A 12850-nucleotide genomic window follows, 5' to 3' on the forward strand; every position below is an offset into this window, starting at 1 on the left:
ATCAGCAATATTATTAAGCTAAATCCTTCCACCAATGAGCTCAGAAACACCACGCATGCCTCAGTTTATTTCCATAAATAATTACAGTGCATTACTGTCGGGCACTGTCCGAGGGACATGAATGACACCATCTTTACCCTCAAGGAACACACACCCTGTTTCATGAGAAATACAATCTTAGTATGTTGCCCTAAACACTATACTACTGGCATAAACAAAACTCCACAGAACAACACTCAAGCACATTTTTACATTGTGATTTTTGACATTTTACATCATCCAGGTTTTAATTCCCAGCTTCACCTTTTGTTCGGTTCTACCCCCATTCTCTCTGGCTAGAGACATTCTTGCCTACAGACTAAATAGCAAGAGTCAACCCAGACGTCTTTGCTGATAGCTTCCTCCAAGAGCATCTCCCTGACTACTTTGATCCATGGCAAAAATAATCACATTATCATCCCATGACACTCTTACACACTTTAACTACTTGTGAGTATCTGGCCTTCCCAACTAAGTTGGAATTCTATTGGACAATTAATCCATCGGGCCCAAGTTTAATTTTGTTCTATCCTTCATAGGGCTGAGCAGTCGTATACAGACTGCTGTTACCCAGGTCCTAGTGGCCAAATAAATAAAGCACATATGAATGAAAGTATTATTATCCAAGGTCTAAAAATACACTAGCCTGAACCTAAGCTGAAAGACCAAATGTCTGAGCCAGCAGTAATGGATAAAATCAATTCTACACACCCTGACGCAATGCACTGAGAAGGCAGCGATGATATCGTTTCTGTAGTATTCTTATCAAAATTGCATAACCTGATTTTAATCGTCAGGAGACAGCAGACAAACCTAAAGTGAAGGGCCTTCTGTGAAATAACTAGCCAGTACTCTTCAAAAGTATCAAAGTTATATAAAGATTACAGGCAAACCCAGGTTGGACCATGGACCAGAGAAAGAACACGGTGAGAAAGCTGGCAGGACCTGAAGAGGTCTCGGGTTGGCGTGCTGCAGCGGGCTGCCTTCCTGAGCGAGGTCACTGTACTAGAGTTATTTGAAGAATCTAGGTAAAGAGTCTATGGAAATTCTTTGTACTATTTGTGAAAGTTTTTGTAGAAATTATTTCAAAAAATTTTTTAAATGTAAGTCTTAGTCATTGGCCGAGGACCAACACTGAGATACTTTGAAAACCTACTTGCTAATGCTTTTTAGCTAATGGTTGAGTTCTGACAGGGATCTCCCATCACCCTCAGCTATTCTGTTAATCAGTCGAGCAGACTGACTTTTCCTGGATTGCTATTGGAGTAAATGGTCAGAAATTACCTTTCTTAGGCACAACAGTTTTATATAAGTCAATGTTTCAGTGTTGGAGCACTTAGACGTGTGACCCAAAAAGGGCCTGAAGTGTGTACACTCCCAGCCGCCTCACTACTCCCACCCTCACTGTCACCCCAATGTCACCACCGAAACAAGGGTCATTTGGAAAGTTCAGCCTTAGTTCTTCAGAAGCATGATGACTTAGATACTGCTATTGCTTAGCAGGATTCTAATGTGATTAGAGGTTGGGCTTAGATTTGTTTTTACAGCATCAAACACCTCCTCTCAATCCAATGAAGTCTTGAATGAAAGATCTCAAAGACCTTTACTGATTTTACTCAAGCAATTTTTGAAATGTGATTGATGGAGAAGTCAGTATAGACTGAGAACAGAGTATCAGAAGACCCAGACACCACCTACCCTAGCACTTCAGACCAGTCACCTGACCCATCGAATCTGTTTCCTCATCAGTAAAATGAGAGCAAATAACCTCTATCCTATCCACAGCGTGGCTTAAAGAATCACCATGAAAGAATGCTGGTTATATATTTGGGTGGGGTAAGAAACGTCCATGTACTAGGCATAGAGAAACTGAGGCAGGCATGGATGGCAAAATCACACAGGGACTGAGACCAAACCCAGAACTTTTCATTTGTCCTCCAGGTTTCTACTCACTAGATCAAAAATGCCTCACTCGGGAATTACACAAGTAACAGCACTCGCAAAGGTAAAGAAAATCCCCTATGAAAAAATGCCTAACACATGAGCCTGCTCAACCTTAAGTACAAGTTCAAAATCATATTCATCAGATGTAACAGGAGGCATATTAATTCATTTCACTCCACCAGGAAGTGAGAACCACCAAACAGCCCTTAGTTCTCTCCTCGAGTACTGGGCCCGTGTTCCCTCAAGTGCTATACAGGGGCAGTATCAGGCTGCAGCCCATTAGGTGCGTGGAGACATGCAAAGTAAGCAGGAACACTTAAATAGGGATACTACTGATGCGAACGTCATAGTTTTATTAAATCCTTCTCTCTAAAATACCAGTAGCAAATTGCTTTACTGACTTTAAAGGGCCTTTAGAAAATGAAATGCTTATTTCTCATTCCCAGTGTTACAGTGATTACAGGGACTGCTTTCTACATGGTATCAATAACAGAAATAAAGCATTAGATTGCTCTAAGTAGGAAAAAACATCCGACAGACAACAACCATAATCACCTTTTCATCAACAATTCCCCCAGGGGATGAGATTGCTGTAACAAATTTAGAAAGTCCTGGATCTTTTGACTGTCCTATCTTTGGGCTAGGGCTCAGAAAATTAGATGGCATTTCTAAAACACTGTGCATTTTGGCTGGGTGCTTTACTGAGCCGAGGACAAGGAAAACCAGTTACATCTTTTTCATCTTCAAGACTCTAATTTGTGTTAAGTTTTGAGTAGTGACACTTATTTAACAAAGGCAACAACAGATGTGTCAACTGCTCACACAGCTGCTCCAATTCCAGAGATAAAACAGGAGACCTTTGTTCCTAATGGGCATCAGGATGGCATGTCTAGAAATGATGGTTTAGAAGTTGAGCTTTCTATAATATTCTGTACAGACTTTTCACTGGAATTTTCCTTTCGAGGATCTAATTGCTTACTCTGTTAATCCTTTAATAAGGTTACCACTTAAAGCAACTTGTATATTCCTTACAAACACCCTTTCTTCAACTGGACCTGAGAAAAATCAAGGGAGATATATACACATGTATCTTCCCCCTTTGACCAAGTATTAGTTGAAAGTGCAACCATGACGGTAGCCAATGGAGGCATCACGCTTCCCAGAAAACCTTCCATCCCACATTCAACAGCAGTAGCTGCTGGACAGGGCTCTACAGGAAGCAGAAGAGCTTCAACCAATCACTGTGAAAGCTGGAGATAGAGTTCTCCTAGAACATGGAGGCACCAAAGTAGTTCTAGATGACAAGGATAATTTCTTATTTAGAAGACAGTGACATTCTTGTGTGTAATCTATAGCAAATCACTACTGAAATGGTATCCAAAGAAGTTCTGAAATCTTTCATCAAATAAATAACTCCCATGGCTCTCACTTTTACAATGAACAGCTAAACAATAAATAAGTGTTTTGTATTCCTATGTGTATTATATACACAGGAATATTATATTCCTATGTCCCACATGCAGGAATCTGCAAGGGCAGCACAGAACAATGGTGTAAGTAAAGGGTACACAGGAGGTCCTGGAGTCAGGGTGCTAGGGATCAAAACCTGACTCTATTAGCTGTGAAGCTGTCAGTACATTTCTTAACCTTATTACTAAGCCTCATTTTCCTCATCTGTAAGCTGGGGATAATATATACACCTGCCTCACAGCACAGTCATGAAGACTAAATAAACCACCCCAGGGGGAGGACTCAGAGCAATGTCTGGCACATAAATGCTGGCCATTGTTATATAGAAAAGGGGGATAAAGACAGAACATCAACCGGCAAGCTGGTTGGAAACTCAGAACAGCCAGCTTCTTCCTGCTACGCCTCCTCTGAGTTTCCTTCTTTCACCTTAAGACATCTGCTGCAGAGCGATGTCCATTCCGCTCTCTCAAACTTCGCTCACTTAACCTCTCTGAGTTGCTCTTTCTCAACTGGAAAATGAAAGATTTGCACTTGATCACCTTGAACGTCCCTTCCAGGGTTTTTTTGTTTGTTTGTTTGTTTTGTAAGGATGCAAATTATGAGTCTGCATACTATGAGCAAGGTGAGACAAGGTGCTTGGGCAACACGAAGATACATTACTACGCTCACACTGGGGACACCCACTGAGGAAGATGAGGACATCTAATCACAGACAGGAGAAAAGGGAGATCGTGTTATACTAGTGACGATGAAAAAGATAAGCACTAGCCACCCTCACGTAAATCTTCCCTCAGGAGTTTCCCTTGTTTAAACAATTCTTTATACTCTGTTCCCCTCTAGAACACCAAGTGAGATTCTGAAATTCGGTGGGTTTTCATAATTTTTAATTATGTAGATTTAAAATTGTTTTCAAATTTAAAAGTAGGTTGTCATTGAGAATTTCAGGACTATAAACAATTGGCCAGACTTCAAATGATAGTACAGGTTGGTCAGACATGTTTTTATGAACACAGAAACTCCCGTTTCACCAGTGAGAGGAAGCCATAATGCCATGGCGCCGATATCTGAGTCCAAGTAACAGAAGAGATGAAGCCCAGAGGTGAAGAGTGACAGCAAGGCCAGGCTGCATCCCCTTATCAGAAACCAAGTGGAACCACCTACACTGGCTCTTCAAACGTGTGTGCATGCCAGAGTGTTAACTGTTGGAGGTTTGTGCTGTGTCCTACGAACAGGGCCACGTACAGATGAGGCAGAACATCCCAAAGGTAGATGAGGTTGTTACTTTCATTCTCTCACAACTGAGAACAAACGCCCAGGCAGGCACTCACACATTTGAAGCAAGAGACAAGTGGGAGCCCCTGCTGTCCCAGGCCACCAGAGAAGCACGAAGGGCCCACACGTGGGTTTCTTTGCTTGGTCCGTGCTTTTGTTTGGTTGGTTGCTTCCTTTAAAGAGAGGTCTAATTCACGAGGATCTGCAAAGGCTAGGTTATCAAAGCAGATCTTCCGAGACACATAAAAGTAGCCTGTTGCCTGGGTGACCTCTCTCATCTATCTCCCATCCCAAGCCAGATGGCGTGCCCATGCCTCTGAACCTGTGCTCTCAGGGAGACCAAAGAACCTGACCACACTTGGTGGGAGTTCAGAATCTTCAGGTCAGTTCAGTTGACTGTTGTGCTTAATTAGAAATTTGCTTTAATTTGGATGCATTCCTTTAGCTGTTAAATTGGTACCTGGAGCAAGGAACGTCAGCGTAAACATGCAGTCTCCCTGTGGCCAGGTCCCCTCGTTCCTACCCAAGTTCAGCAGCCAACTCCAAAGTCAGTTCCCTGGACGCCCCCTTCCACATGTAGCCAGTGAAGGCAGTTAGTGAAGCACCACCCCAGCCGCTTTCTCTTACGCTTGAGCCAGAAGCCAGAAAGCCCCCATTCTCCACTCAGAGCCCCAGGTAAGCTCAGTCCTCTCACACGGCCCAGGCCCGCGGGGGGTGCATGCCCACAGACAGCAGAACTCGGGTGGAGGACTCTTCAGGAGCCACTCCCACTCTACCGAGGGGTCCAACCCCAGAAAAACAAAAACACAAGGTAGGGGGGTAAGAAAGGAAAGGGGAAAATAAACAACTATGATGGTTTTGCCCTCCTGGTAAGAGGTTGACCGAGACGTACCTTTTGACCAGGACTGCAGAGTGGTTCATTCCTGGGACTGCCAACAAGATGGACGGTCTTCTCCATTGCCCCAGGGGCCTTGAACAAGTGTGGCTTTGGTTTATTTCAGGCGATGCTATTGGAAACATAAAACAAAGTGCCTGGAGGGCACTATAAAAAAAAATAGAAGAAATACAGGAGACTCGATCATCCAACGGGAATTTATATGTTTGTAAACAGGGAAAAGGGGGGAGGGAAATACACTTCAGGTATCAGTCTTTCTTCCAGAAGTGCAGCCTCGGGTTGTTTTCTGAGTCCGTGACTTTCTCCTTATGCTCCATTCCTGCCTTTGGAAATTGCTCTTCACCAGGAGGAAAGTGAGGAAAAACCAGCAACCACAAAACAGTGGCCATGCTGATGAAGAGGAGGAACCGGGAGGCACTGCTCATGGGGCCCCCTGTGCTGGAGGGAGGCCGCGCACAGCGGCCCGGGACTTCTCGGACACTGCTGACGTTTTCTCGCAAGCAGGGAGGAAGATGGGAAGGTCAGGGATGAGACGTGGGGAGGGGCCTGCCGTGGGGAGCCCACGCACGCCGTGGGGTACCGAGAGTGCGACCACCTCCCGTCGAGGAAACCCTGACGGGGTCTCCTTGAACCAATCCCCCCCCCCCCCCCCGTGGCTTTCTTCTAACCAGATATTACTTCAGTTTCTTTGATTTCCCTTCATTCTCTCTCTCAAAAAAAAAAGTCAGTTTCTAGTAGTTAGAATATATAAATAATAATTTATTTAATGTAATTGGTTCTTTGTTTCCAAACCCCAATATTCCTCCTCTCTTCATTTTGCCAATAAATATGAAAACTGAGGAAATCAACTCTGTTCCTGTCAAAAAGACCCCTTCCCCCACCCCCAAAAAGAGATATTCCACCTAACCTCCCACTTCTCTGGAAAATAAATAGCACATCACGAAGTCATCTCTCTGAGGGACTACTTGGCTCTTTTGTTCTGTTGTGTTTCAGTAGTTTGTGCTTCTGCTGTACATACTCAAAACAGAGGGAAAGGGGCAAGGGATGCGAGGAAGGTATGAGGAAAAAGCAAGGATGAAGAGGAAACCTAAAGTCGTCTTTCATTTTAAAAAAATATATCAAAACCAGAACAATGACCAAAGTCAGAGGGTGATGGCTAACTGCCCCGAGTCTGTTCGTGGGTTTAGCAACTGCCCTTTTTATCTGCTGTGGGCGAACCCCGGCCACTGCGGCGTCCTTGGCAGGAGTGAGGCTCTTCCAAATCGTCCTCATCAAAGCCGTGGAAAGTTGAGGTGTCACTTTCTGACGTGGAACCGAATAAGTCCTCCGTGGTGCGTGCTGCGGCCGCTGCCTCCTTCTCCTTACTGCCTTCTCCTCCCAAATGAGCTGACATGTATGATGAATATATCAGCACATGGGTTAAGCAACAGACAGCATTATTAATATTCTTATTATATTATCACAATGTTATTCTTCATAGCAAGATCATAAACCATTTCACACCAAGAGATTTAACAGGTACACCTGGCAACAGGGACATGGGATACAAGGACAAAGCCAACATTTGCAGGGGAAGGATTCCTCCCCCCCGGAGAGGCATCGTGTCCAGCAGGATGTATCTGTCCATAGCTCTGACCGTGGGAGACTCACCCAAGACACGTCTTTCTTCTCTTCCAGATACACATACACACACACATTCACTCCACCCCCCAGACAATGAGTTTACTTGGTGGCTTTTAAGTCTGGTTGTATTTTTCTGGTGTTTCCCATTGGTGTTTCGTTGCACAATGTTTGTCCTTCACTTTGACAGTCACCTCTACAAAGGTATTACTGTCAGCCATTCAAGGTGGTTAAGCCTCCCTCAGTTTTATTCTTATTTTTACCTGCCTCTAATCCCATGCTTTCAAGTCTGCCCTTACACCATGGAGGTCATTTGCACTGAAAGTAAACAGCAGCTGAAAACTCTGACACGTGGTAGCTATTAAGAGCCCCTCGTTTTCTTTAACCCCTGGACAGTGTTACTGTGATCTGCACTCAGGCACATGTGCACGCACACGCATGCACGTGCACACGCACTCACACACACCCAGGCCTTTGTTACCCCAGGAAGTCCACAGTTGTCAAATCTAACTCAGAGCACAAAGTGAAAAACAGGGTTTCCATCCTGAAATCTGCAAAGCTCAGGTTTAAACTCCTGCATTTTAAATGGACCCAGGAGTGCTCCCCAAGCTCCCGGCATGGGTCATGACCTGCCTCGTCTGGTGCTGGTACCAGGAACCCCCGCTTTGTCCCCAGGAGGCAGAGGAACGGAGATGGACTGGCTCTTCCAAGCTCCACCCTGTCCCTGAGAAGGACCCCAGGGAGGCCCTTGTCGAGTATTTGCCCTGCTTACCAAGCACACCCCATGGGCAACGCCACATGTTCGTTCCCAAAGTACCAACTATGTCAGGAAAATCAGAGTCAGATCTTAACTAAATGATCCACCCAAGTGGCCCCTGTGTCACAAAGCACACACATCCTGGGAAGAAAAAGCTGCGTACAGGCTATGAAGAAAGAGGCTTTGGATAGAAAAAACCCACTGCCCACTTCTGGGCCCCCACGAATCCGATGCAAGCACCTCATCCTCTGCAGGGAAGGCAGGGGGACGTCACAGCAGCCCGCACCGAGCGTGCTGAAGCCGCCCCTCCGGCCAGTCCCCCAGCAGCGTGTCACTCTGCCGAATGGCACACCCCGTGTCACTCCGCCTCTGGGGGGTCGCTGGCTTTTTAAAAACACTACATTTCATTTGTTTCATTTTCTTTCTAAATATCTACACCCCAGAGCCCACTATCCCATGGACTCTCTTTTCTAAGCTGGAACCGGGAGAGTAAAAAGTTCCACCTGAGGCATCATGTTTGCAAGGTAGGCAAACTGACGGCACCGCACAGGTGGTGGCACCGCACAGGCGGCCGCCCCGTCAGGGCCCTTAAGCATTAGATATTGTGAGTCATATGCAATGGAAACCAGTCCTTTTTCAATCACTGCTTTGCTAGTCAAGTCAGTCTTGAACCCTAAACAACACTAAAGGCATATTTAAAAAACAAAAACAAACACGGCTAAGGTTTGTGGGCAAAGCAAAGGAAGACCCGAGCTGCTACAGGAAGGCCAGGCATGGCTGCCTCAGCCCTGTCCTTGGGACTCGGAGCAGAGGGGACCCGGGGCAGAATGCGGAAAGGGGCAGCGACTCCCGGCTGCTGGAGCCACCACCCGACTGAACTGTATTCCACCTACGGCGTCAGTAGTTGACAAAACCAAATATGAGTGTGAAACCTCTCCTTTGGCCTAATTACCATGTAAAAAAAAATCCCAACCAACCACAACCAGCCAAAAGTAATAGCTTGGTTAGAACTGAAAACAACCAATAGCTTGAATAAAACTTGAAAATCTGAACTCACTTTATGCATGAAGGAAAAAGATCAAAGTCTTTTTTTATTTTAGTCTTCAAAAATGAAAATTTAATTTTAAAGATGAAAATTTCAAAACATGCCAAGTAAACTTCAGACTTGCCCTACGAACGCTGGCCCATTTGTCCTACCAAGGTCTCTTTTTAGTTCCACATCAGAGAGCAGGACGAGTGGCCAAGGGACGTGGCATTTACGCCACCACCGAGGAGCTCAGGGGTCTCTGGCTCCCACGATTCAAGATGTGGCCATTCTCCCAGTATTCACGTTTCCATATCCTTCCATTGCGGCCCAGGCAGTTCCACAGAACAAACATGTCTTTTTGTTACACGCACATCACCCACCACGAGAAAGAACGCTGCCCGGGTCCCCAGGTTTTTCCACGCTAGCGCACGTCGTCCACAACACACACAGAAATAGCCACTTCGTGAAAAGGCCAAACGCCAAGTCCAAATGTTCCCCTTTTCCTTTTCCCTGGATCCCAAGGCATAATTTTTGTTTCTTCACACCCAAAGAAGAAAAATAGCAGATGACCTGGAAACCCCCCTCCACTTAAAATCGCCACCACCACCACCTCCCCCCTCCACCTGCAACCCCCGCAGAGGACGGCAGAGGGATGCGGGCGGAACCGCCCTGATCTAGGGGCACAGATGCAAGAAGGGGCCACACTCACCAGAGCGTCCACAGTCTGCACAGGACACCAGCTCCTCGGGCCGCCCACTCTTCTTGTTCATGTTAGAGCCCCCCAAGCAGAAGTCACAGTAGTTATTAGGAATGACTGTCCCGTCTGGTCCTTTCTGGGCTGTAGAAACATTTTTTTTAAAAATCCAATTTTAGGCTGAGATGAATTTCTACCAGCCCCTCTTCTCCCACAGTGTGGCAAAATCTGTTCCAGAAAGAATGGGAAGTGTAGAATCTGAGCTTTTGTTACAACCAAATTATTAACCTGGGGCGTTTTCTTTGTAACCCACCTCGGTGTAACAGAACCACTGTTTTGCAAGTTGCCCCAAGTTTCGTCTGATTTTTTGCAAGACTTGCCAGCTCTTTGTTTTTATAGAAACAAGCCTGCTCCTCCGACTGCATCCCTTGAGGAGCACAGCATCCAGAAGGCCTACTGGGCGAGTGAACTTCTCCCACCCCTGAGCAACCGCTCCTCAGGCCAAGGCCCAAAATAGCAGAGGACAGTCCAACAGCGGTGTGGCTGGAGGGAGCAAGAACGGTCAGTGCCGAGGCCTGGCCCTTGGGAAAGATGCTCATGTTTAGGAGATACTCCTATGGACCCTGAGTAGGAATCAAAGCAGCATTCATTGACGACGGTCATTTCTAGAAAGGCCACTGAAAATGCTCTTGGGGACTCTGAACAACGTCCTGGCAGGTACACAGGTGCTCACTCTTCTTCAGCTCTATCTCCCAAAGTCTGGACTCACTGGTCAGGGAAAGTACTCAGGACTAGTTTAATCAGCAGAGCCCAGGTGCCTAGAATCAGACTGGACACTTAGCTGCACCTCGTGCCAGGGATGGATTAACAGTGAGTTAATGAGCATGTCTTAAGGCTGAAGACCCTCATAATCCCCCCACGGTGAACGTCCTATACAAAAGCGAAGAAAAGTCTGGGGCCATGACCTGCAAACCAGAACCTTGTGAGAACAGCAGGTTCCCTCGAGCACCAAAACCATTCTGTCTCCATTGCCTAGGTGTGAGGCCTTGGACAGGTTCTTCGCCTGGCAAGAAACACCATTTTCCTGTTTTTCTATCCCCATTGTGGACATTTCTGTCACATCAACACTCCCTGTTTGTGACTAGGAAAAAAAGTCTCTCCACTTATGGGATCAGCCTAAACCACGGGGGCATCTCCTCCTTGCTATACCCACTGTCCGCTATCTTTCATTATTCACTGGCTAACATTAATCAGGGTCCCGTAGGGCACAAATCCGTAAAAGGAGGCAGATATGTGAGCAGAAACACCATCCAGGCAGTAAGTGATAAACGGATTCACCCACTTTAATATGATTCCCTCCGGCCTTCGCTTCCCCCTGCCTCTGCTCTGCCTCCAGGAATAGAAAAACTTACCTGGGAAAGGCAGAAGACAAAAGCTTGCAGAATTACATTATAGTGGGTTAATTCATTTATCAGTTGCTATTTGAATGATTTAATCAGTTTCCAAGTCATTGATTTTCATCTTCAGGGAGGCAGAGAAATCTCTGCCCAAGGAGTGCTGGCTGTTTCGGGGCAGAGAGGAGCTGGCCACGCCCTGTGGCCTGCTAAGTGTCGGCTTTTCTTCATCGGTCACTGTATCTCAAAGGCATCTGCGCGTCATACAGAATGGTTTTGCAAATCTCCAAAAATCAGTACCTTGGCAAAAATTTTACTCTGCCTATAAAATTTTCATTGTCCAAATCCAGAAGGAAGTTCCTTTCTTCCTCCTCTCTCAATTGCCACCTGGACCATTTTTAGAACTCTCAAGCAAGCCCGGGCACATCTATGATGCAAATAAACTCAGGGTTTCCTTACTAAGAGGCTGCTGTCATGGAAATGAATCAAAAGGTGAACAGAAAGAAGTGGGGTATATTAAATTCAGGGGCCGAGTGTAAACCAAAGTTAAATTTCATGATTGGTATAAACCAGACATAAAATGTGGAGATGCCAGTCACAATGTAAGTGCTTCCTGCATGAAAATCGAATCATCTCATGTGTATCATCTCATCTCCCTAAAACTCTCAGGGGGCCCTGACTCACCATTTGTCTCTCTTCTGTTCTCTTAGGGACTCTCTTTTATGTCAGATTTCCCCCCTTTCACAAAGTCTTTAAGCAACCAATGAAGCTGGTTTTCTCCAGCACCGTATCACTTGTGATTGATGAGGATGAAGAAGTAGAATGCAGAGTATAAGGACTCCCAGATAATTCTTTCCAGTTTTTACCACCAGCGGACCATTGGTAGAATGCCCCATTGAGTCAGAGACTCCAATACTTCGAGAAATAAAAAAATTCAGAAATGATCTAGTAGAGCACAGCAGACAAAGATTGGGAAATTGATCCTATATAAAAAGACCAAAGGAACAGAAATTAATTCCTCTGATGAAGAGGCATTTCTGAGGAGACTGAATCAGAACAGGGTCCCCACGTGTATTTGTTAGCCATACAAAGCACTGGCCAAAAGGGGTCGAAAGGTGCTAAAACCTTTGTAGGCCCTGGTGTGTGCAGGAGAGCAGGGGACGGGGAGTTCCATTTTAGCACAGCAACGACCCCGCACAGGAAGTGATACTGAAGAGCTATGCTTCACTTCCAGCAAAATCCTTTCTGCTTCAGTTCCTACTTGCTCATGATAGTGAGCTCAAAGCTGCTTCCACCTTGGGAAGAAGGCACAGAATACACTAATCAATCACCTTTGCATTTGGCTCTCATACATTTACTGGTATTTAGGATTGGTTTCTCCCACATAGCTCTCCCAATTCCCTGGCCAGAAATGACCAGTCAGGCTTTGGGGAGGGCACTCTGCTGACAACGTTTCTATGGATGCTTCTCTTGTTTATACAAGCATGCACCTGCCCCGTCTCCCACATTAAATGACCTACGCCGTCGTCAGGTCAAGGACCATGTCGAACACATCTTTGGAATGCCTACATGTCCCATGCACAGGAAACAGTTAACAACGTGTGAGAAAAATGGCAGAGATGTAAGTAGGCAGCACAGCGATACCACCCCTGGGACCTCCTAGCAGGGACAGAGCATTGTGTTTGCTTTCCCCGGGACAGAGTTATCTGCTGTTCTGAGTATCATTCACTGCCTGGTT

At 45.9% G+C, this 12850-nt stretch overlaps 1 protein-coding gene across 3 annotated transcripts in view; it reads right to left on the reverse strand.

Annotated features, from left to right (window-relative positions):
- The window catches only part of DPF3 (double PHD fingers 3), a 234195-nt gene that overhangs the window by 46460 nt on the left and 174885 nt on the right, over positions 1-12850 (reverse strand). For 2 of the 3 annotated variants that reach the window (XM_053673239.1, XM_037127627.2), the window contains exon 8: positions 9734-9862. In XM_053673239.1, the coding sequence (XP_053529214.1) occupies positions 9734-9862 (129 nt within the window). Of the gene's footprint in view, positions 1-5617; positions 7007-9733; positions 9863-12850 lie in introns of all 3 variants that reach the window. The other variant, XR_005079916.2, reaches the window with a different exon arrangement.

This window comes from Artibeus jamaicensis, unplaced genomic scaffold, assembly GCF_021234435.1.
Source record: "Artibeus jamaicensis isolate MK-2021 breed Jamaican fruit bat unplaced genomic scaffold, CSHL_Jam_final contig_851, whole genome shotgun sequence".
NCBI lineage: Eukaryota > Metazoa > Chordata > Mammalia > Chiroptera > Phyllostomidae > Artibeus > Artibeus jamaicensis.